Raw genomic sequence first — 25,514 nt, 5'->3', positions numbered from 1 at the left:
GTGAGATCACAAGTAACTGCTGCTTGTCCTCACAGCAGAAGAGGGGAAATCCCCATAAGAAAACTGCTAGGACATAGAAAAGGCAATAGATTTAGTGGCTGTTAAAAAAAAGAAAAGGTAAAGGACTCCTGACAGTTAAGTCCAGTCGCAGACGACTCGGGTTGCGGCGTTCATCTCGCTTTACAGGCCGAGGGAGCCAGTGTTTGTCCACAGACAGTTTTTCCGGGTCATGTGGCGAGCATGACTAAGCCGCTTCTGGCGCAACAGAACACCGAAACCAGAGCAGCGCACGGAAACCCTGTTTACCTTCCCGCCGGAGTGGTACCTATTTATCTACTTGCACTTTTTGGCATGCTTTCGAACTGTTAGGTTGGCAGGAGCTGGGCCTGAGCAACGGGAGCTCACCCTGCGGTGGGGATTCAAACCACCGACCTTCTGATCGGCAAGCCCAAGAGGCTCAGTGGTTTAGACTACAGCGACACCCGCATCCCACTTAGTGGCTGTTAGTGTATGTGAAGAAGCGATGAGGAAAAAGATGAATAGCAAGACAGAGCCAACAGTTTAACCATGAGTGATAAGCAGATTCAAACAGACTTAATAGTCTGTTTAAAATTTGGCAACGCCCACACGTGTGCACAGCTATGGCACCGAGGCAGACTGCTGCTGATGTTACAGTGGTCTGTGATGGCCCAGAAATAAAAGGCATGTCCAGAACTTACACCGATAGCCTCTGCACTCATTTTGCATGTTTTTGTTTTTGTTTACTTTTTAATTAAGTTTACTAGGACCTATGTTGTTTTTCGTATGATGCCCATACGTAACAGAAAGGTTTGGAAAAGCAAGGAAGGGAGGCTGCTTTGTAATTTAGGGAGGCGTATGGCACTGTACGTATGGCAGCTTAACATGCACCACCCCAAGGCACTGCAAGTGTCTGGCAACTTTTGATGGAGCCATGGAAGTCTCTTCTGCTTTTTAAGTCTCCCACGAAAAGGACTCTGGGGTTTTGTGTGTTTTATCTTGAATCTGACTAGTCAGCATCTGGCCTTTTCCTCTCATTGTTTCCCCTCCTTCTGTCCAATGGGCAAACATCTGTGACTTTGCTCCTTTTCCATTAGGCCCTTTGATCAGTGCAGCCATTGACCTTAATGAGGAGGAGAAACGAAGCCACTATAATTCCATACCCTGGTACTTATTCTGAGCCACCCTCTTCACCCCCACCCCATTTCCTGCAAGGATGCTTCCTTTGAAATAGCAAACAGAAGGGAACTTGTTTCAAAGCAGATTCACACTTTTAAGATTCAGCGTGACTCATGGGTTCATACTTTCTTTAAGACACATACATGGTAATTTAAAATTTTATTTGTCTGAATACTGCCACTAGATATCATGGCTGTGGGCTCGTCATCTAGCTGTGTAAATACAGCAGCCGAAAGCTTTGCAGACTATGATATAAAGGGATATTGAATTTTCTTACACAACATGTAAGACTTTGCCTACTGAGTTAATGCAATATTGATCTGACCTGAACTGGATAAAATAGAGGTTTTTAGTCTTCCTGTATAAATACAGAGCATTCTTAAACATCTCTCTCTCTCTCTCTCTCTCTCTCTCTCTCTCTCTCTCTCTTCTCTTCCAATTTCAAGCTTTCAAACTGGCGAATGACAATAAATTACTTAATAATGTGCAAAAGGCGACCACACTAAATGGTTCACTGTGGAGAAAACATCTTGACCAATAATTCATGAGATTATATCACTACCTGCTTAGCTAGAATGTGTCAGTCTTTCTTGAAGGCTCCTATTAATCTTTCCTTGCCTTGTAATTTGTGAGCGAAGGGTCAAATGGATTCCAGCACAACAAATCTACTTGTAGCTGTTTAAATTGGAACTATAGAGTGTCTGGGACCCATTTGAAGCTGCTATTAGAAATTATTTTATTTCGAGATGTTTGGTCCTATTCTGGTAGCATCAGTCCTGGAGCTGTGTGTTTATGAGATTCTGAACTTTCATGTATGGAAATGTAAAGTGAAAATGTCATTTGTTCATTATTATTAATTTGATCTAAGATATTATCATCATGTAAAGAACAATTACACTGCATAAAAACAGACAGTTTGCAATTTTTCAACATTTTGATTGAGAGAATGTGTTAGCTAGCCACCTTTAGTGAAAAGCAGAGTGCAATGCGATTAAAGCTCCACTGACTTAAAGGGGCAATTAGACACGTACTTATCAGTGGAGTTTAGACTTTATTATGGCAGGGGTGGAGAACTCCTGTGCCCTGTAGATGTTGCTGTATTGCCACTTCCATTATCCTGACCAAGGCTATACCGACTGAAGTTGATGGGAGTTAGGAGTCCAACATGTTCTAAATCCAGGTCATATGGACTAATTGCACCAATGCAAGCATGCAGTTCTGCATTAGCAAAGGCTGTCCATTTCCCTCCAAGAGCAAAAAAGCACCCCATATGGCAGGGAAGCCCTTATGCGAGTAAGGAGTCTTTCTCTCCATAGAATAATATAAAGAACTCCTTTATGAGCAGGGCTTTGGAGAACATCCATGCTGTTCCAAAGTTGAAGCAGCGGGAATATTTTCAGAGCAATCTTATATGTGTCCACTACTGAGTTTAACTGAACTTACTCCTAGCTAAGTGTGTATAGGATTGCAGGATCCCAGCACCCTACTTGACATGGATCAGCCAGAGCCAGTGTGGCAGATGGTCAACCAGACAAAGCTTCAGGATCCCTACACATACAAGATCCCTCTCCTTTCAGGAGCAGGGAGCTAGGAACACAGCAGTGAGAGAGTTACGCAGAGCCAGCAATGTAGAGACATTTAGCCCAAGTGTCCTGTGTCTGCTCCGATGTTAAAATGGGGCTTCTCTTTCAGGGCTTTCTCCCTGGTAGATGGCTACTCCACAAATATCCCCCCTTTCAAACTCAAGCCTCTGCTTTAGGTTCTGAGGGAGTGGCCATGTGATCCATTAAGAAGAGCCACCAAAGATCAAGATCCTATGATTCTATTCCCCTTTCTGTGGTGCATGTGATGGAATGTTTTCTCCTATAATTTTGTTTCTGCCATTGATATTGAAATTAATCCCAAGGCCATCCCTAGACATTTTATTGACTGAGCTCCACTCCCCCCCCACAACAATCTCAATACATTTTTCTGCCTGAACCCCCCCTCACCCCCAAAAAATACATGCACAGAAGCTGGTTGGATCAGCAGTTGAATCTTCAACACTGGTGATGGGATGGCATCCTCCACCACACTGGAGACAGCAGGCTAGATTAGGGGGACCACAAAAGGTTGTGGGGCTACAAAGGGGAATGGGGGAAATTTAAGAGGAACAGGTGAGGGCTGCTGTTGTGCTCCAAAATCTGCCCCCTTAGGCAGTTGCTTCACTCTTCCCAGTGGTTGGGTCAGCCCTGAAAGCAGAGGCTTGACTCTGCAGGGTAAGGCTGAGTCCTCCAGCAATTGTCCACATTGCCTCCTTTCTCTGTGAGATGGACCATTTTCCAGGACCCCTCACACAGTCCTGGTGACAAAACTGGAATACAGTAGCCACGCCTTGCCCAATTGCTTTAATCTCAGCAACCATCTCCTATTGTCAGTGCACATCACACACTTTCTCCACCAGCACCATTTTGACAGGAAGAATGTGTTCCACTTTTAATACAAAATATTAAATAATGACTAATGTTACAAGCTGACATTTCATATACCTACACATACTAAATCATGCACATTTTCAGAGTGCGCCCCTTCTGGGAGAGAGATGCCAGCTAAGTAAGTAGTTATGGAAATATATGTTTTAAATGTCACAATCCTGATTTCTATAGTTTAAACAAAACACACTTTTAATCCAAAGATACATTGGGATGATTATAATACTTGCTCATAATGATTCCAATTCATTCATTTTCTAGAACCAGAAAATTACTACTTCAGCGGCAATAACTTTGACACTAATCTCTTTGAAAATATTTCAAATAATTTGGCTGATTGGTCTTTTTCTCCACATATCATCTGAAATTGAAATTTCCACCGGAGTGCTTTTTGCTGTTTTTAAAAAACCCTATTATTACATTTCAAGGCACAGTTATAATGCTGCCTTGAACTGCCACGAGACTGTTCTAATGGACAGGTTAAATACTAGAAAGACCTTCAGTCATTATTTTGCTTCCTCCATTACTCCCCCTTCAGGAGTAATCACCCCCCATTTGTGTAGGATCATGTTGGAGACAGCAGGACCAAGTATGCTAAGCACCACCTTCTCTGTCTCATGCATGAGTTCAAGGTAGAATTTTGCAACCAGGAAGACTTCATGACTTTAGGAGCCTCCATGCTTCAGAAGTTCACCCTCCAACTTGGGGAGGGGAATGAGGACGGCAATACATCTTAAAACAGCAGTCACCATATCCCTGCCACCGTCAGGGGTGACACTGGCTTCCTCCAGTAAAAAGAGCAGCTGTAGCCAGTCAAGGCAGTGTGCTAAGTGAAACCGCTAGCTCCTGTGGCATGGTGAAGAGAGGGCGGAAGGGAGGTCCCTCTCTGACCTGGAAGCAGTGCAGTCAGCATGTCAGGGGACTGCCATCGGAACAGGGAAGGGAGGCAGAGGGGCAGTTGGGATACAGGGAATCTCTGAAAATCTTGAGAAGCAGTTCCTCTTCCTGCGGTGGGGAAAGCCACACCTCCAGTGGGGAAGAGGGGAAGGGACCAGAGAATGCTGCTGGGAGTCTCAGCACCGCTCCTGGCCAAGCCAGCCAGGAGGGAAGCACGCCTCTTCCGTCGCCCACCTTGCGCAGAGGTGTAAAACACAAAGAAGGAAGGAAAAGGCTGGGGGTGACTAAGCTCTTATGTTTAATGACCACTCCCAGATTCTGCTAGCATTTGAGGCAGACATGAACTTGTGGTTCTGCACTGTAAATAGTTTTGCACCAAAATAAAACCTGTAAAAGACAGGTCGGGGTCCTGACTGGTTACTCACGAGCAACCACCACTACCATCTGACACAGCATGTGAATGGTGAACATGGGTTCAAGTTGCCTCGGCCAGGCTTTGTCTGACTCCATTGCTCAGATAATTTGCATGTTGCCTCAGCTGGCTGCCTCATTCTGGGCAATGCTTAGAACAACTCTAAGACCTATAGTGGATGCCTCACGATTTTCAGTTTCTGCTGTCACTTTTTCTGCACAGGGATTTTATTTGAAGTTAGGGAAAGGGACAAGCAAAATATTTTTCGCTCCCGCTGTTCATTGCCACATGAGCACAAAAAGTTTGAAGAAGTTATCAAGGGCAGTTTGCTTGCACATCACTGCATGTACGACTCCCTTGGCTTAGGGACTTCCTAAGAGGAAGTGCTCAACCTAAGAGAACCATAACGTTAAACTCCATTGAACTTGTAATAGCTGCAGCAAACCACAGGATAATGCCATAAAAACCCTTACATCCTCTCTCCATTAGTGCTAACAACATACAAACTAATTCTCTAGAGCCTGCATCAGCAAGAGATTACCGTAAACAAACCAACTGCAGCTTTGCTGAAATTATATATATATATATATATATATATATATATATATATATAATCAGTGTGTCATTTGGCACAAGGGCAATTTCTAGAGCAGAAAAACCATGCTATCAAAAACACAGGGCCACTGGAAATGGTGGCTTTGTGTTAATTCCTTTTCCCCTCCATAATGTGTAGCTCAATGGACCTCCTGTTCTAATGTCATCATGCTGTGCATTTTTTCAGTTCTGTGTCACTGACTACTGCTGGTGGGAACAGGGAAATGTTCAATATAATGACATCAAGATACAAGGTATGTCATATGATGGAGGGTGTGGGAACTCTATATGGGATAGCTGTTTTGGGTGGCAAGGTATGTGATAGATGTTAGAAGTCAACATGCCTTCTATAGCATGCTGTGGGATTACAACCCTGCAGCAGGCAGCTCATTTTAGATACGTATCCTACCTTCAGGGAATCCATCCCAGATTTCTAAGCGGTCATAGCGGCAGAACACTCCTGCTGGAGGATTCGAATCTGGTTCCAGTTCAAAGCTTTCAAATTCCAATATAATCTCTGACATCTTTGGTGCAAATACAATATAAGTGCATTCAAGGCTATTGGGATATTTCTCAGGGAATCCTGGTGATTTGATCACCCCACTCATAGACGTGAAGTTTCTGGAGCATTCTGGTCCTGCAGAACAAAAGAAACAAATATAAACACAATATGCTGACTTTGTGCTATTCTGGTTCACTAGAAAACAAATTAGACCATTTTATCTTTCTAAACAGCAGAGTGGCTTTTCGGTGAAACACCTCACTTTAATCACCATATTAATCATCCAGCTAACTTGTTCCTGTTATTGATAATTGGTATTAAAATGTAATTCACATTTATTACATGAACTCCAATTTTCAATTTGTAGCAGGGTGATAATGGGAAAAAAGAAAAAGAAAACTTGTGCCAGCTCCAAAGAAAGGGGTGTGTGTGTGTGCAAATTATGACAAAGTCATGTGGGAACAATGAAAGTGTAAGCTGCAGAAATCTCGACAGCCCTAGGGAAATAATTATAGCCCCTTCAAGCTTAAATCTTAAGGCTGACAGCCTTTTATTGGTAAAATAGAAAATTTTGCAAGAGGAGAGGAGTGGATTCGGTAGATGGAGCAGAGGTTTCAGATTCCTAGAGCAGTGACTCAGTAACTCTGCCAGATGTGACCTATGCCTCCTTGACAAACTAGATGTGAAAGGTAATTCGTACTCGTACCAAGGGTGACTTGACTCATTCTGAGCGGTGTTGACACAGGTGCACCAGTAAAGTGTTGCTGTTAGTGAACGCATGATAAACTGTGTGATTACAGGTCGTGTTGCTGGAATCCAACTAATATCAATGTTGACATCCTAACCTTACCCATAACATCAGCCGTGGTGTTATCCTTTAGTGTGCTCCACAAAATACCCTCATACAGCAACACTGGATACTGCCCACATAGCTCATCCTGCTGCTTTTATACCAGAGAATTCTCGGTCTCACAAAACTTTATCCTGCTCCCAACTCTTTCACATTAGCTTGATTTAAATTCCATTTTAGAAAATCACCTCTCAGAAAGTGCTTTATTTTTTTCCGTGTGCTCTGGCTTCCAAACGGTGTTCCGTGGTGGCAGAAGCGGCTTAGTCATGCTGGCCACATGACCCAGAAAGCTGTCGGTGAACAAATGCCAGCTCCCTCAGCCTGAAGCGAAATGCGCACCACAACCCCATAGCCGCCTTTGACTGGACTTTACCTTTTTACCTAAGTACCTTATCTTCACCTTGATGCCGTAAAGTGAAAATAAAAATCCATGCAGGATCACAGCAAGATCCATCTGCATCTGCATCCTTTTCCCAAGAGCATCAAGCCAGATACAACTGGGCCATGAGCAGGCCTTGGTAGTGAAGCTGAGAGACATGGACTTGCAAAAGTCCACATAGTGAGCTCCTAAAATGAGCAGCTCCACCTAGAACTCCCAAATCCCAAACCCTGTCCACCTTATCATGCTAACCTGATTTATGTGATGTGTGAATTGAGCACGGTTGCCTTGGGGAGGCATCATTCCATTGGCCCATGTAATACTGGCCCATGGGGAAATTCCCCATTTCCCACGGGATTCTCTTGCATTCCTTTTTGCCCTCGCAGCACCAACTTTAAAAACACTTCATTGTTAGATGTGGTGTTTCATTTCCCAGTGAGAAGAGCATCCAGTGGGAATGAGGCAAAACTTTTATGTGCTCCTTAGGACGCACACGAGAACTTAAGAACACAGGAAGCTGGCTTAGGCAGAGTATGACCATGGGTCCATCTAACTCAGATTGGCAGTGGCTCTCTGGAATTTCAGACAAGGTTCTCTCCCAATTCTACCTGGGGATTGAACTTCTACAGGCAAGACAGATGCTCTAGAGTTGAGCCATGGCTCTTCTCTTGGCTTCTCAGCTCTACCACCTGACATTCCTTTGCCTGGAGACGCTAGGAATTGGAGATGTCAGCACCAACACTGTTAACTTCTGTACACAAAGCATGTGCTGGAACTATGACATCATCCATCCTTTCAATATTAGGTCAGGTCTGTGGAGCCTACAATTGAGGCCGGAACCAGTGGGCCTCTTAAAGAGATGTATACGTACACTGAAATCTTAACAAATTTGTGATAATAAATCTCCAGTATAGGTCCACATAAGGAGATTGTATCCTCTTTGGAAATGATGGCAGGAAGCACAGAGAATATTTAGAAAATATCCAGCCTTCCAATACATGCAGTTTCCCAAGAGAAGACTAGTCTGTTAGATGCATATGTATATAAATAATGGCACACCGTAGGAAATGGATTCCTTCTGAAATGATATAAACCACGCTACCTCTTGCTGCTTTGGCTACCATCCAGGCAGAGCGGACGTTCAGGAGCCAATTGAGAAGAATGTGATCTCAGTTCTGAAACAGCACCTGAAGTGCATGATATGGCAAATCCAGGCCCTAACAAAGTGGTGCATTCTGTCAAAAATGAATCATTGCAGGCTCTCTGGTCAAATTCTAATTTGGGAGGTCATACTACAAATGAACTGAATTATAGGTAAAGGCCTTCCCCTAAATGAGAGATTGGGGACATACAGTGCTTTTGTAAAAGCAGCTCTCCAAATATGAGAGGGTCGCTGATGGATAAGGATAGTTGTTAGTACTAGAGATGTCCTATGTATAGAGTGGTGAATTGAAGAAGAGCAGGGAAGGATGTAGCGAGGAAGTAATTGTGTCGTAAGTATTCATCTTTTCTAGCTGGTGTAAAAACTCAGGCTACCTCTGTAAAACAGGACTGAACCAAAAGAGGAAGTATGTGTGATACCTTTCATAAGTGAAATGCAACAGCCTTTTTGATATTTTTCTTTTCTTTTCTGGAGGATAGGAAGAGATGATGTTGAGACAGGAAGGGATGGAAAGCAGGATGGTCTATGAGACTTGGAATGGCATAAAGTCAGACCTCAGCTCCTCCCTGCCTCTCCTGCACTACGCAGCTGCCACCTCCATGGTGGCACTGTGGGTAAAACCTCAGTGCCTAGGGCTTGCCGATCGTATGGTCGGCGGTTCGAATCCCCGCGGCGGGGTGAGCTCCCGTCTTCAGTCCCAGCTCCTGCCCACCAAGCAGTTCGAAAGCACCCCTAAGTGCAAGTAGATAAATAGGTACCGCTTTATAGCGGGAAGGTAAACGGCGTTTCCGTGTGCTGCGCTGGTGCTGGCTCGCCAGAGCAGCTTCGTCACGCTGGCCACATGACCTGGAAGTGTCTGCGGACAGCGCTGGCTCCCGGCCTCTTAAGTGAGATGAGCGCACAACCCTAGAGTCGGACACGACTGGCCCGTACGGGCAGGGGTACCTTTACCTTTACCTATCTCACACACCTAAACTGACTCCCATTGTCCGTGGTCTGGAGAGCCAACAGAGCTGGGCTGATTACACACAGAACAACTTTATAGCCAAAATCTGGGTGGTGCTGCGGACCAGGAAGGATCAGGCAAATAGTTTCCACTGCCGGTGTAATTATGGTGGAACAGAGAATAAGGTACTTCTGCTGCTAGAATTACCGGTTCAAGCCACCTGGTGTCTGGACAGGCAGTGACGGTCAAGCCTGACTTTATAACGTACCCAATACAATAATTTAATAGATGAACACTAGATAAGGGATTTTGCATTCAGTAAATTTATTAATTCACCATTAATTTGGATGCATTAAAATGTTTAGACGAAAAGTAAACGTGAACTCTGTGTTTCACGGCAACTGTAACTCTTAGACCACAAATACATGTGCAATCTTTTCCATCTCTGTACATGACAATATCGTTTCCACTTTGATATATTGTGGCATAAACTTGAGTTAGAATTACTTTGGGACCTATAACTTTCAATATTCTGACTTTTGTGTGTGCGAATTCTCATTTATAATGTTGCCTTAATGTAACTAATGCCTTTCAGAAGGAGATTTAAAGGATCATACGAGGAAATAAATGCATGAAACTGCTGAGTTGTCACTGAAATGTCAAGGGGAAAGGGCCCCATTGAAAATGCTCACTTTTGCAAATGGCTTATGTAGAGGCTCTTTCAGTAGTTTTCCCAGTGCATACCAACCTTAAAAGTCCATTGCTTAATTGGCAAGGCGCTGGAATTGCGGTCTCTAAGAATCTAAATGCTTTTGTTGTGGAAGGAAAACCTTTGTTCCTATAAAAGTTAAGACCCTCGGGGTTTACTTTATTCATTAATTATCTAGTTTTGGTTAGAGGACTCTCTCGGCTTTTGAATGTGTCATTAGTCTGCTTCCAAGTACAGCCAAAGCTTGTGCCAAAAAATGATCTCACTGCTACTCAGTGGCCAGTCAATAAAGATTTGACCAAAGAGCAGGGAGACTAGGGACCATTTGCCAGTCCTTCTAATAGTGGAAAACCTTCCTGCTACCCTCAGGGTTGCATTCTAGTAGTACAGCATTCACTCACAGCAGGCTAGGTTTAGGTAGGTAGCCGTGTTGGTCTGACGCAGTCAAAATAAATAAAAAATTGTCCAGTAACACCCTAGAGTCCAACTAAGTTTGTTCTTTGGGAAAGATTGAGGGTGAAAGGAGAAGGGGACGACAGAGGACGAGATGGTTGGTCACTGTTCTTGAAGCTACCAACATGAGTTTGACCAAACTGCAGGAGGCAGTGGAAGACAGGAGTGCCTGGCGTGCTCTGGTCCATGGGGTCACGAAGAGTCGGACGCGACTAAACGACTAAACGACAACAAAGTTTATTCTGGGTATAAGCTTTCATGTGCATGCGCACTTCTTCAGATACACTGAAACAGAAGTTACCAGACCCTGAAAACTATGGCGAGACCTGGTCTGAATAGACATATTGGACTTTTGTCTCATTACATATGCTAAAGCTATTTTTGTTCATCTGCATACTTTCCCTTGCTTTTTCCTGTAGGACTAATTGCAGTCGTTAACAGTCGTCAACAGGTTTACCATACCTTTGAGTCAATCACCCATCTCCTACTACCCTTCTGAGAAAACCCCCACCCCACCCTCCCACTATATATTAGGGTCTGGTGACTTCTGTTTCAGTGTATCTGAAGAAGTGTGCATGTGCACGAAAGCTTATACCCAGAGCATGCTAGGTGTGAGGTGTTGCTTGAAAACCTATGTTACGTACCACCCACCACCCACTTCCTTAGCAGAAATGCTCTGATTATGTTCTTCATTATCTGCTCCCTTTGTTTTCTGTGGGAATCCTGAGTGGACAGAATAACTTATCAACTGCAAAGCTTACCTCATTAATAAAAACTGAAATGTTTTATTGTATTTATTATTTCATTTATGTTCCACCTTTCCTCCAAAGCGCTTAAGGTGGCATACATGGTTGCCTCCCTCCCTGCTTTATTCTCACAACCACCCTAGGATATAGGTTATAAACCACATAGCAAACAGTCACTATTATAAAAATTCTAAGTAAAGTGTGTGTGTGTGTGTGTGTGTGTGTGTGTGTGTGTGTGTGTTTGCTTTAAAAATATCAACAGCATTGCTCTTGGACTCCACAGTTTTGTTATTAGGAATAGTGGATGAGGTGACACCAAATAAATTTAAGAAAATAGTGAGCAGTGTTAATTACTGTGAGCATATTGCTGAATGCTATCAGTATTACAGTACTACGAGTAGTACAGTAGCACAGAATCCTAATAGTAGGAAGGATGTGAAAAAGCAAAACTAATCAACTAAATAAACCAGTGGATTATTTTTATAAATTTATTCAATAATGGAACAAAAGAGCTAATTGCCAGTACGTATACTGGAAGAGAGGTCTTGGAACTAAACTTAACAAATCCAATAATAGCAGAATGGTTTTTAATTACACATTTAATTAAACATTCAAACATATGATGTAATTTAAATTAAGATGCATCATTATATTTTTTTCTCAGCCAACACTTCCCTTTAGGTACATGAACTTTATCTCTTTATTTAATGAAAATGTAAGAATGTCGCCACACAGCTCCCATTGGAGGATTTGCAGTGCCACAGCACAAACCTGGATTTGAATGAAGTCAGGGCTGGGTTGAGGAGCAAAACTAAAGGCAGGTTGCACAACAGCAGTGAGTATGGCATGGGAGTAAGAAAGGGAAGACACCGAGAGGGGAAACGTTATGGTTTCAAACAACATCAGAAGTTTGAATAAAGCAGGGATGGAGGGAAATGAGAGGAAATTGGCAGTTTTAAACAACAGCAGAGGTCTAAAAAAAGTGCCTTGAAGTTTAATGTGAACAAGTAGTTTGCTGGTGCACAAGTTCAATCCTGGCACAATGTTCTTGGCTTGTTTGGATTTAGATCAAACAGTAAACCAAAGCTTATGATTTCTTGCCCCTGGAGCAGTATGGTCAACAAAGCTGCTTGTTTGTGTTAAACCATAGTTCAGCATCAATTATGGTTTAATATAACATGTGAACAAAGACATAGCGATTTAAGCATGTCCTGTCATAAGCAGCAAAAGGATTATTTCTGTTAGGGATAAGGGAACAGAGCAAGTGTGGGCAACCTGTGGTCCTCCAGAGGTCTTCAGACTTTAACACCCATCAGCAAAGGCAACATGGTCAACGGTCAGTGGTGATGTGAGTTATAGTGCAACAATATCTGGAGGGTCACCAGTTCCCCACCCCTCCAATAAAGGAAGTTTATAACCATCATGACTTTCTTGTATGATTTCCATAAAAGCACTACTGAAAACAGAATGCTAGAAGATATGAATGGTAAATATGTTTTCATCAAGATAGGCTAAGAGATAGCAACTTAACTACAGTTACTCTCTGAGCTCCATGGGTGAGTAGACATTTGAACACAGGATTCCCATTAATACAACACTCTTGCCACTGATCCGTTACAAATTGCTATTTTAATTACCCCCATCCCCAATACTAGGCCTCTTCAGTTTGAACAATCCCTACTGTTAATATTTTAGGCTTGAAATAATTAGCGTGACAAAACAACCTTAAATTATTTTTGCTCACCTTTTTTGAAAATTTCATAGCGAATGGAAAAGCCTGCTCCATGAGTTTCATAATCAGAGACAAACTTGATTAAGAGGTATGGTCCTGTAGATATCACAGGAGGAGGGGCGATCTTGCCGCAAAACTTTCCCCATACTCGGCCATTTGCGTTGTCTCCATCAATCACTTCAACATAATCGTACCTGGTAGATAAATTGAAGAAAGAAACTTTTAACTTCCAGGAAAGAAAAGAGAGCTAATTAATTTAGGAACCATAGCCATACAGCATACATAATGAAGAAAAATGCTAGCCTGTTTGGAAGCTGCGTTATTCTGAGAGATGTAAGCAAAATGCAATAATTAAAATGGACTACATCATGTCTGTAGACATCATCTGGCAACATGGAACTATTAGGAAGAATGGTGCCCATTATGCTTACAGACAATGTCAGCTAAAGGAACCAATTAACAAGAAAAAGGAAATCTCATGAGCACAATTCTGTATTATTAAATTGCATCCTTTGTCTATAGCGGCATTGTTATCAATACATAATACACAGCGTTCTTTTCAAATGGCGAAGTTCTCGCCTGAATTCTAAAATGCCTTTTCAGCTTTAATTTCTGCATAATACTTTAATTTCTGTATGTAGCTCTCTAAACATAGGTCCAGAGAATAATTTATGAAGCTCTAAATATTTAACGCTCTTTACTACTCCACTGTATATCTTAGCACATATCCTTTTTGCATCACATCACTTGAAATATCTGTATAACATTAGATCTGTTGCACACTCAAAAAAGAACCCGGCTTTAAGTTTTATTTTGAAATGTCTAATCTAAGTGACTGGATTGATTATATTCATACAGAACACAATAATGATAATTTATATCCTACTGTTTCATCTGCATGGGCACGTTAAAATACACTTCTGTATAATAAACTCCAAATGAAAGGATAAGAGATGAATATTGCATTGATTGAAAATGCGTATCTGCCTTATACAAACTCAGCCATTACTCTATCTAGCTTAAAGTGGTTCACTCTGACTCCAGGCAGGTCTTCAGTGCCGTAGAGCAGGACTTCACCACCAGAGAACCTTTCAACCATAGATACTGAGGACTGAACCCAAAACCTTTTCAATGCAAGACACAGATTCTACTAAGGAGTTATGCCCCCTCCCATATTGATATTGGAAGTTTTCCTAAGTATAAGAGTGAAATCAGCAGCTAAAAAATTTATGGGTCAATGGCCAGGACCAAAAGAATCACATAACTGGTTCTGCACACCAAGGAAGGCTATGGGCTTGTTATTTCCCAAATTTCCCAATGTGCTATTGCAGTAATCCTCAAAAGAACTTCATCTCATTTTAAATGCTTTAGAATGCTTTCTATTATTGTTGTTGTTGTTGTTGTTGTTATCATCATCATCATCATCATTATTATTATTATTAATGCATTTGCTGTCCTGAGTTCCTTCAGGAGGAAGGGCAGGAGTTGATCACTGTGGTCTGAGGGCAAGTTCCAAAGATCATAGAAGCTCAATCCACAGCAACTTGGGGCAGGGCTTTTGGTGTGACTGCCCCTGTTCTGTGGAATAGAATTCCTGTCGAGATACAATTGATGCCTGCTATATGCACTTTTTGGAAACAAGTGAAGGCATTTTTTGTGCCTACAGGCTTTCCCAGGGGGATAAATGTGTCTTTACCATTAGTGCCCACTTGTTAGCACTTTAGTCTTGTTTTAAGTGTATTTGTTGTTTTTCTGTTCACACTGGCAATGTTCATGTCATAACAGCAAGAGAAGAGCCTGTTGGATCAGGCCACAGACCCATCCAGTCCAGCATCACATTCTCACAGTGGCCAACCAGATGCCTGTAGGAAACAAGCAGGGGCCTGAGTACAAGAGCATTCTCTTCCCGTCCCCTGTTTCCATCAATTGGTATTCACAAGCATTACAACATTGGTGACCACATGCTTGTGGTGGTAGACAATTTTGTCTGCCTGGGTTCCACCATAACCAACAATCTCTCAACTTTCTTACTTTTCTCCAAGCAAAAGTTTAAACAAGTTTTTAATTATGTAACCCATTTGTATAATGCCATGATGTATTACAAGTTAAGTCGCAATTGTCCAAAACAGTTCTATAAGATTCCAAGCATGTGCACTCAGCATTCAGCAGACCAGATGTCCAAATTGGTTACTATGAACTATGGGACCAGATCACCCAACCAAACCATCATTTATCAGATGACTTTTAGGTCCATTCTCCCATTTGTTTTTTTGCAAATGTTTTATGTAGTTTACATCCAGATCATGCTTACTTTCAGAAGGGGGATAGTTGAATTTCCAAGTAACTCTGCCACAGCTGGTTCTGGGAACCACAATTCTCAAACCCACACGAAGAAATCTTGTATTTTTGGAACTGAGGAAAGACTGCCTGCCACTGGTTTATACTTCATTAAATAATTATAGCTCTACCAACAATTAGCTGGACAGATGTCGTGTAATTTTCCTCTTCCTGTTCATGTCCCCCTTCCTGGCCATTGTTTCGTCTACTGCTCCCTCATTACTACAGATCTCCTGTTTTGCTTTTGTACAAAGAAACCCATACATCATAATGACCACCATAATTTTTGTTCTTGCTAACTACGGTGGAAGGGGAGTGGATTGCTTCTGGCCATGTACAACAAGAGACAGTTTACAACCACAACTCAAAGACTCCAACTTTTCCTGTACTACATCAACATTATTAGTATTAGGATGTGTAATTATTTAGGTGTACAGATCCAATGACGTAAATTCGAACTTTTTTTTTTAACCCTGCAAGACAACACTACAACCTACACTGCATCTACAGATATAATTAGTTTTTAAAAACTAATCTCAAATATCAAGGCAAAACAGGGAAAAGATGGGCACTCCTAGGCTGATCCTAGGAGTGAAGGATTGGAACTAGGCTGTCAGAAGGATGCTGGAAAGTCATGAAATGGCATGTCCACATGTTGATTTGAGCCCCTTTCTAATACCTAGAAATGGACCAGTATGGCAAATCTTTTATTTCTTTCTGCTCCATTATGTCGGCTTTTAAAACCCATCTACTAGCTTCCCTCCCACCCCACAATCTCATTTTCTTTTCATTATCCCACTATAACTGACATTAATTTGTTGCATTAATTTGTTCTGGCCATTTTGTCCCATTTGCTATGCACACTGAAATGGCCCAAATTATATCAATGTATGTATGGAGGATTTTTTTGTTGTTGTAATGGCAGTAATGTAAACTATATCTGACAATTCTGAAGTGAGCTGAGGGGGGAAAATGTCTTTACAATGACCAGTGCCACCTTTAACAATGCAGTTCCAAACTGTCTGTGGCCCATTACTTATGTTTACATGAGATCTCAGGAGACAACTGCAAAGATGATATCACTAGTTAAAGTGGACAGCTAAAGGCTCTCTAAATTAAAAATGGCATTACCTCACTGGCTAAAACTGTATGCCAGCTTTGGTATATATCAAACAGAAAATAAGACTGACCCTGATGGTACTGTAAACATTAACATATGTGAAATATTGTTCTAACAGCATTTCCTCTTATACGTCGGATGCTCTAGTAGCCATTGATCAGCATATTAGCTTCACTGTCCTTTTTCAAAGGCAAGGAAACAAAAAGAGGAAATGTTCACTCTGAGACAGTTTTGCAGATGTTTCATGTGGTTAAGATGGCTCAAAAAGAGATCAGAAAGGCGGATTTACAATTGCCCTGCCTTGAAAAAAAGAAGAAGAGAAAGAATCGAGGTTTTCCTACATATGTGTGTCTATGAACATAGCATAACTGTTTGCTGCAGTCTTTCAGATTAGAGCAACAGTATTTCTCGTAGGTCAGGGTGATACTTGTGGGTTCTTGCACCTCCTGGGATTGCTCATGAGCGCTTATTGTTTACATAGATAGTCCTTTCCCCAATTTGTGAAATATTTATTGAAAAGTTAACTGAAAGAAAGAAGGCACACAAAGCTGCCAGCTGCTTTCTAAATTTAGCTGATCAGCTGCTTGATACACAGCCCAGCTGAAGCTGAAACACTAGGATTTAAGCTGTTTAAAATGAACCAGTTAAAAACCTGATATTCTGAGAATATGGGTTGTGAGGATCAATACAGAACTTAGCGTAGGACAAAGTGGTTCATGGGATGGATCAAGCACACACCTGACTCCTGCAGCTCAGCTCACATTCATGACACTATTGCTCATTACTTTTTCCAAAAGCTTTGCTGCAAGGTCATAGGTGTAGGCTGAACTGTGCATGTGCTTGAGCCAATTCTAAGAATGTAAGAAGGGCCCTTATAAAAATGCAAGAAGATCTATGTAGTCAAGTATCCTGTTTTCACAGTGATCAAGTGGATGGGAAGCCATTTCAAGCATGTGTGCCACATTCAGATTTGGGAAAGGAGTGCAGTTATGTGATGGACTGCACACTTTGAATTCAGAAGGTCCCAGCCTCAGTTTCCAGCATCTCCAGCTCAAAAGGAATCACAGGTATCACTGGCAGGCGACGAGAAAGGCGCTCTGCCTGAAAGCCAGGAGAGATGCCACCAATCAGAATAGAATATACTGGCCTAGGTGGAGAAATGATTTGACCTTGGTGTGAGGCAGAATCTAGGTTTCAATGGATCCACCAATCCCCATTATTAAGTAATCAATTTGGTATTGTGGTTTGGCCCTCAGTTTCACTTATCTCCACAGTAATAAATTACCGTAGCGAACATCTAAGTACTTCGTCTAACTAGGGTCTGCAAGACTCTCTAGTCTGTGAAGATGTATTTGGAGATTTTAAGCAGTTCCATTCAAATAAATGGGACTGAACTGCCTTGCATCTAGTTCAATATGTAAGGACCTGGTAACAACTTGGTAGCAGGGTTATCCACTTTCTGTGCACCAGCAATCCTTTCTAAAGCACAGAACAGGCACTCTAGCAGCAATTTAGGCCAGCTAACCATGAATGAGAGGTTGGCTCTTCAGTATAGCAATTCCTGCCAAATGAGGTTTAAGCTACTCATGATATGTAGTTTCCCCCTTGATGTTTTATTTCCTTATGTGAAGGCTGGGCTTCAATGTGAGGTTAACATGAATGCGTTTGCGGAAGTGAATCATAACTTTATTTATGTGCTCCAGCTTCCCATTTCCAAAGCTGATGCTTTCAGCCATGCAAAAGAAAACGAACTGGTACCCTCCACATCTATTCTATTTAAGGCCAAAAGCAGCTGGGAAAGGGAGCAGAAGGGGACATCATTGTTCCTCTTCCTATTCTGGTCTCTTGTTGGAGATTGCAACCTCAGCTGCTGATTTGGGCAAGAAGGAAGGAAGGAAGGAAGGAAGGAAGGAAGGAAGGAAGGAAGGAAGGAACTACATCTGATTAATATATGTAGCTAAAAGAACTTTGACCAACACAAATTAGCAGGACTAGGGAGGACCTGCATCTGCATATAATGGGAATCAATTAGTTTGCTGCTGAGCTCCCTACATTTAACTGCTTTCGAGAATAAACACCTTCCAGAATCCCACAGTTTTAAAGCCAGAAGAATCCCTGTGATGTTTGCCAATTCCACTGTAACCACAAAAGAAACTAAGATGGAATCCGCCCCCCCACATTGTTCTGCAGAAGTAGTCAAATTGCTTTCACAGATGTATTAAGATCGCAAAGAATGTAATCCAGCCTTCAACAAATTCTGCATCTAGTCTGACACAATTATTGCTTCATAAATTCTGTGACATCCACATGGCAAGATGAGCAGTGAGTATATAGATGGGAAAAGAGAAAGTGAAAACAGCCAGTGGTCTGTGAACATCCCATCCTAGCAATAAATAAAATTATTCAGTCCTAGAAGTTATATCAAAGCAATAAGCTTATGCTCAAAGTGTCCTTAAAAATGCAATTCATAGGGATTCCTAAATGAAGCGCATCTGTCATTTCAACACCTATTTCAAAACGCCACCCAAGTCCACAGTGCAATAGTTAAAAACAAAAACCTGAGAATGTACATTCACAACTTGAAAACAGCATTGTTACTGAAGAAGCTAGGGAAAGCAGCTTGCATCTCCCTCTGGAGTTGGTACCAGTTCCACTCCATAAGTTTGTCATTAGAAAATGCTGTGCCAGGGATGCAAGTTGGCACACTGGCATTCCTCTAAGGAGACTAAATGTGTCACTTCAGCAGCATACCCAGACAGGATTGGCACACATCCCAGGATGCTGAGCTTGCATTTGTGGCTCTCCCAGCCAGCAAAATCATTGCTCTGTTATTGCTATCAATGGCATGGCAAATATTTTTACAACATTATAGCTCTACAGGGTCTAGAAGAGCATGGCTATCTGAATACAGACATGTAGCCAAGTACCGCTTAAAGCTTTGTGTTATAAACAGCAGTGGTATTTGGGGAAATGGGAGAAACAAAATCTGACTACTTGTGGCTTGTGTTTGGGTAGATGCCCAGATTATGGTAAATAAACATAACCATACAATCACATTTGCACTCCCTAGGTTCTCCTGAGAAATCTCATTTCCACAATCTTTGGAGGCTTGAACAGAGCAGAAGCACTCCTTGTGTTTTAAGGCAGGCTGCATATGGCTCCCTGTTAAATGGAAAGTGGCTCAAGGGCAGGGTGAGAATCTTTCCCCATTTCTTTTCCAGTTCCACAATCAGGGGCTGAACATGCTGCTACTAGACAGTCATAATTTTATGGTTCAGTAAAAACAATGTCTGGGAAAGATTCACACCAGAATTGCAAACGAACATAGAATCCTCTAAGGATCTTTATGCGAGGATTGCAAAAGACTATTTTGAAAGCGTTGAGTTACAGCTTCAGGAAAAAGGGTAGGGAGCAGTTATTTTAAAAAAACTTAAAGAAAGGAAGGATGAGATCGTGTTCATTGTAAACCTGCTCCAAAATACAGGTTGGGAAGAATTCCACATTCCCATCTTCAAATATTAGACAACAGTGAATTGCCCATGTCTAGTTTTTTTTTCTTCTGAACAAACCTGTGACCTCGTACGTGATGCATTGCAAACACTGCTGTTGGTAGTAAAGACAATTGTATAGCATTGCTGAGTGTTGAAGTCAGCTACTGTACCAACTTACTTATTAAATTCCTATCCCATCCTTCTTCCTAAAGGAGTCAGGCTTGGCACGTTATTTATACTGGAGAGATTTCCATGTCAATGGGCAATAGGATCTTAAAGTTTCTGCTTTATGAGTTCATGCAGTATAACGCTATATGCTCAGAGCTAGAATTGTTCCCCTTGATCCTATCAATCAGCATTTGATCTATGTGTTGAATATTCTCCTCTGAGTATTGCAAGTCCTCCCCATGGGTGTTTCGCTCAAGACACCTGGTAGAGGAAATCTGGTTTTATTGGAAACAGCTTAAAATACCAGCTGTTTCCATAAACTCTGGGTATTGCATACGAGACTGAGGGTGTAAGGGGTGTGAAAAATGTTTGGAAGGTTGTATTTTCAAAACAATAGCACATGTGAGTTTCGGGTGTCTGTGTATTAACATACAGCAACAGACAGCAAAATTCATAGCTGTTTTTAGGGGGAAACAGAAAATAGCATGAGATTCAATCACAATTAAGTAATGGGTGTTCAGATCAGTTTGATTCTTGTGGAGAAAAGCAAGGAACATTTCCAACAAGAGCTGCAATCATAACCTAACCCCACTTATCTGGGAGTAAGCCCCATTGAATTAAATGGGGCTCACTTCTGAATAGAGATGGCTAGGATTGCAGCCAAGTTTTATTAACATTTGGGTCTGCTATTAAGTTAGGATAAGCAAAGGATATATTATGTTTGATTACATCTGGTTGTTTTTATTTCACACACAGCTAGACTAGCGAGAGAGAAGCAAAAGCCACAAATTACTTGAAGGAAGACTTCCTGCTTCCAGTGCTTCAATAGACCCATATACCAATGCTGACGATAGGCTGAGGCTGTGGAATTTACAGCTGTTGACATCATATTGGACAACCTGGGTGCCAGACTTCCCAATACAAATCCCAGGTTTGTTATGAAGAGACACTGAGATCAGATAGGGTGCTATCAGTTTATCTAGAAAGATAAAGCCAAAGATATATGCAATGTACAAAACTGGTTGTTGCTTTCTCTTATTACAGCTTGCACATTTGAGACACTTGCTCTAAGGCATACTCAAAATAATACATTTCTTAAGGGGAAAAAAACTTTAAAAATAAATGTAAATATGTTAAAGAACCTAGCTAATTAGCTGAGTTCTTTAAGTTTTGGCATTTTTGTGCAGCACTTATTCGCCCAACCCTACATTTCACACATGCTTTAAAAGTTTTAGTCCATGCCAGTGGTTCTCAAACTTTGCCCCCTCCAATGGACGCCAAAAAAATTACTGAGGGCCTTGACAGACCACTTAACGATTTTTCTTCCTGTTGCAGCAGTTGTAATGCGCTGTGCTAGATGCTGTATGATTTTTAATTGCATTTTTGTTCCTTAAACACCAAATATTAATACAATAAAATGCAATATAAAAGAAACAATAAAAATACAACTAGAAATATATATCTATATATATCTATATATATCTATATATATATATATATATAATGTGTATATATATATATATATATATATATATATATATATATAATGTGTATATATATATATATATATATTTAATGCAGACACACTGCGGACCACCTGAAGCTTCACATGCTTCTTCAATGTTGGTCTTAGTGACCATATGACATTATTTTGGAGAAAAAGCGGTCAAATCTTGATCTGGAGCATAATCTCAATTTAAAGTATATACTAAAGTATGTTTTTCATCAGAAAGCAGGCATGCAGCCCAATCCAGGTTGGGATTCTGCAGTTCCTTTTTCTTTAAAACAAAAGCAAAAGGTTTAGCACACTTGTTTAAACATGTACCTGGCATCAGGAGTAGTTTGCCCCTGAAAAAACTCAGGGCCAGCAGAGGCTGTCCAATCTGAACGACACTTGTAAAATACAAAGGTGTAAATGACCTCTCCAACCAGTAGATGGTGCTGTATTGTTTCCTTACTGCTTAGCTGATTTTCTGCATGTTTCCTTCTAAGAAGTACCTCGAGGTGTTACCTGTCACTATTGTATAACCCTTCTACTATCTGTATATTATGGTGTCATGGGAGAAAAAGATATTTCCTGATAGACTGCCTTGGTTTCTGGCTGCGTATAACAGAATCAAACTGGGGGCATGCTGGACAGCTGCCTTGTGGATATGCCCACAAAATAAAGCTTCCATTTGGATGCCCATCACTGATGTTAAACCAAGTGGTGAAGTATAAGTAAACGTAAAACAAATGTGAAAGAGCAGCTACCTAACCCAGAAAGAGATTATAATACATAGAACTATTTGTTACACAGATCCGAGGTTGTCAGCAAAACTGACAGACTCAAGCCCTTACCCTGCAAGGCAGAGAGCAAGGGCGTTTGAGTTTGCTACTTTTGAAAGCAACCTGTGCTCTGTGTATAGATTATATTGGTGCTCATAGCAGCGTCTTGAAATCTGGTGATGGAGAGTAATCCAGCTTTGAATGGCAAAGAAGCTGCTGCTGTCCTTCGAATGTGCCAGTGGGTGCAGTGATCTTGTTCTTCTCTCTCAGCTGGCATCCCCTTCCCAGGCTTGTGCTGGCATCCCCTTTCCAGGCTTGTGCTGGTAACCCCTTCCCAGGCTTGTGCTGAGAAGAGCCAGTGTGGTGTAGTGGTTAAGAGCGGTTGACTCGTAATCTGGTGAGCCGGGTTCGCTTCCCCGCTCCTCCACATGCAGCTGCTGGGTGACCTTGGGCTAGTCACACTTCTCTGAAGTCTCTCAGCCCCACTCACCTCACAGAGTGTTTGTTGTGGGGAAGGAAGGGAAAGGAGATTGTTAGCTGCTTTGGGACTCCTTAGGGTAGTGATAAAGCGGGATATCAAATCCAAACTCTTCTTCTTCTTGTGCTTCAAGCTGGACTGCCAGAGCAAGAGTATGAGCACGACTTTAAGCACCCTCACCTGATGGCACACACAAAAGCAACTTGCAACTTCTCCTTCAGAAAAGTCGCTGCTGTATCAGTCTCTTCAAGTCCCTCCTGGCCCTGGGGAACAGCAAATGAGGGGATGGAGGAGATTTTATGCCCCCCCCATCTCAGGTGCCCTCTCTTCCTCCAGCCCCAACTTCTGCTCTGCATCCTGCACCTCCTCTTCGCAAAACTCCATAAATTGCTGCTTCTGGATCAGCCTCTTGCCCTCATCCTCTGCCACCAATTCTTCAGAGCCCTGCCAGCCCCTGATAACACACAGCATGCTCTGATCCTCAAATGCACATCACACCCTCTCCTCTAACTAGGGGAGGTGGGGTCTGGGTTGCATTGTAACACAAATTTATACTATTTGCCTTTCCCACACCAATAGGCGAACTTTAAAACTTAAAATTTGCACTTCCCCACATTTTGTCATGCAATTCTACAAAAGACAGGGGTAAACACACACAAAAATGCTTATATTGGTGAAAATAATGGTAATTATATTAGAACTGTAATGGCATTATATTAGGATAAATTGATTCCTTTATTTTTAAAATAAAAACTGCTGTGGCACTCTCAGTGCTGATGGTTCCTAACTCCCTCCAGCTCAACCAGTATCACCAGCGGTCAAGATTGATGGATGCCATAGTCCAACAATGCCTGGAGAGCCACAGGTTTTCCACTCATGTTTTAATGTGATTATTAAATTATACTACAAATGAGGACCATTTTTAGAATAGTTTTATAATTTTGAAATGTTTCTATACCACATGAATAATAATAATAATAATAATAATAATAATAATAATAATAATAGTAAATGCTATTTTTAGCCATGGAAATAAGATTTCCCTTTGTTAAAGAAGAAATGGTCCGAAATGCAAGAATTTCAAATTGGGTGGTGGTGTGGGGAGAGAAAACACTTAGCAATTTAAAGACTTCAGATTTGATGGTGTTTTCCAGTGTCAAGCTGGTGTTCAGTCTTTATAGGAAATTCACATGCCTTTAATTACTCCAGATCCAGTCCCCAAGTAAAAATGTGACATATGGAAGACATTAGAGTCATTTACAACTTGTTCGCCTCCCTACCTCACTGCAAAACGTTAGTTTCTGCCAACTTTCCACTGTTCTCTGCAAAATAAAAAACCCAGCCTGATTTTATTGGCTGTATATCTCAAAAGTCACAAGATTTATGAAATTACCAAGTCATTTTTCAACGTTCTGATTCATTGTTATTTATCCATTCTCCAGTTTCATTGCATTTTTTTGTTTTGTTTTTTACAGATCATTTTGTTTCTGTAAAATACTGGGATTTGTTAACAACTTTGCTTGGCAGTGACTTTCTATGGGGCACTGAAGAAATGCATGATAGGAGGGAGTAGCAATCACTAGAAGGCCATAGGAAGCGATCTTTTACTGAACCAGACCATTGATTCATCTAGATCAATATTGTGTAAATGAATGGCAGGAGCTCTCCAGGATTTTCTGAATGGGGTTAATGGCTCCATGCCTTCTTTTTTGTGAATTGACCTCTAAATCTTTTTTCATGAGGAGTTGATTCCATTATATTGATAGATCATTTCAATTCACATCCGGCTGTCATCGTTTAAGGTTTCTCCCCCACCCATGATTTCAATTTTACGTCTGTTTTTACGATTTTGTGACATTTTACTTGTTGGCTTTATTATGTAAACCACTTGGAGACTGTATGTTGAACTGCAGCATTTTAAAAACATTGTAAATAAAGAGAATAAACAAACGATTGAATGAATGAAGGCTCAATAAGGGCTGCCACTTAGTAAGCTAGAAACCTGGAAACCCTCAAGGGTTAAATAAAAACTATAATAGGACTTAGACCAGAAGCATTAAAAATAATAATCAACCAATTAGTGCAATTTTCTGAACAGAGTGAACACAACCAATGTATCTATATAAAACAAAACAAAAAAGCTACTAAACCCATTAAGTGTTGCTTTTGATGTGCCCGACTGGTTTAATGATTTGCCTTTGGTTTGATGCTGTTTAACATGTAGTGCTGAATCCACTAATAAGGTCTCTTAATTGGTACGTATGGAATCATCAGGTCCCTTTCTTGGAATATCTAATGAGCGCCGGGCATAAAGTTTGTACCATAATGAGAACGATATCCTTGTGATCCTTTGACATTCCATGGAAATTTAGAGGAACCTTTTGATGATAGTAAGAACTATGAATCACGTCAACCAGAATGATTTAAACACCTGGTTTATCAGCAATTACTAGTTAAGATATGTGTGGCCGTAAGCTAAGAAACTCAGCTAAGAAAAACTATTACACTGATATCAGTTTTTCCTTTAAAAATGCATTTCAAACATTTGAAATACTTTATCTGTTGAGGTTAATCAATGACCAGCACTTTGGCCAGGGCTCTT

The 25,514-nt window shown here is 41.3% G+C and overlaps 1 protein-coding gene across 3 annotated transcripts in view; it reads right to left on the bottom strand.

The window, feature by feature from the left end:
* The window catches only part of NRP1 (neuropilin 1), a 127,149-nt gene that overhangs the window by 64,068 nt on the left and 37,567 nt on the right, over window positions 1–25,514 (bottom strand). For all 3 annotated transcript variants that reach the window (XM_080974029.1, XM_080974028.1, XM_080974027.1), the window contains exons 3-4: window positions 13,063–13,244; window positions 5,981–6,208 (exon numbers count right to left, since the gene is read on the bottom strand). In XM_080974029.1, the coding sequence (XP_080830155.1) occupies window positions 5,981–6,208; window positions 13,063–13,244 (410 nt within the window). The remainder of the gene's footprint in view (window positions 1–5,980; window positions 6,209–13,062; window positions 13,245–25,514) is intronic.

Source organism: Podarcis pityusensis (genome assembly GCF_964106645.2).
Source record: "Podarcis pityusensis genome assembly, chromosome: 12".
In the NCBI taxonomy this organism is placed as follows: Eukaryota; Metazoa; Chordata; class Lepidosauria; order Squamata; family Lacertidae; genus Podarcis; species Podarcis pityusensis.
This window is presented reverse-complemented; position numbering and strand designations above follow the sequence as displayed.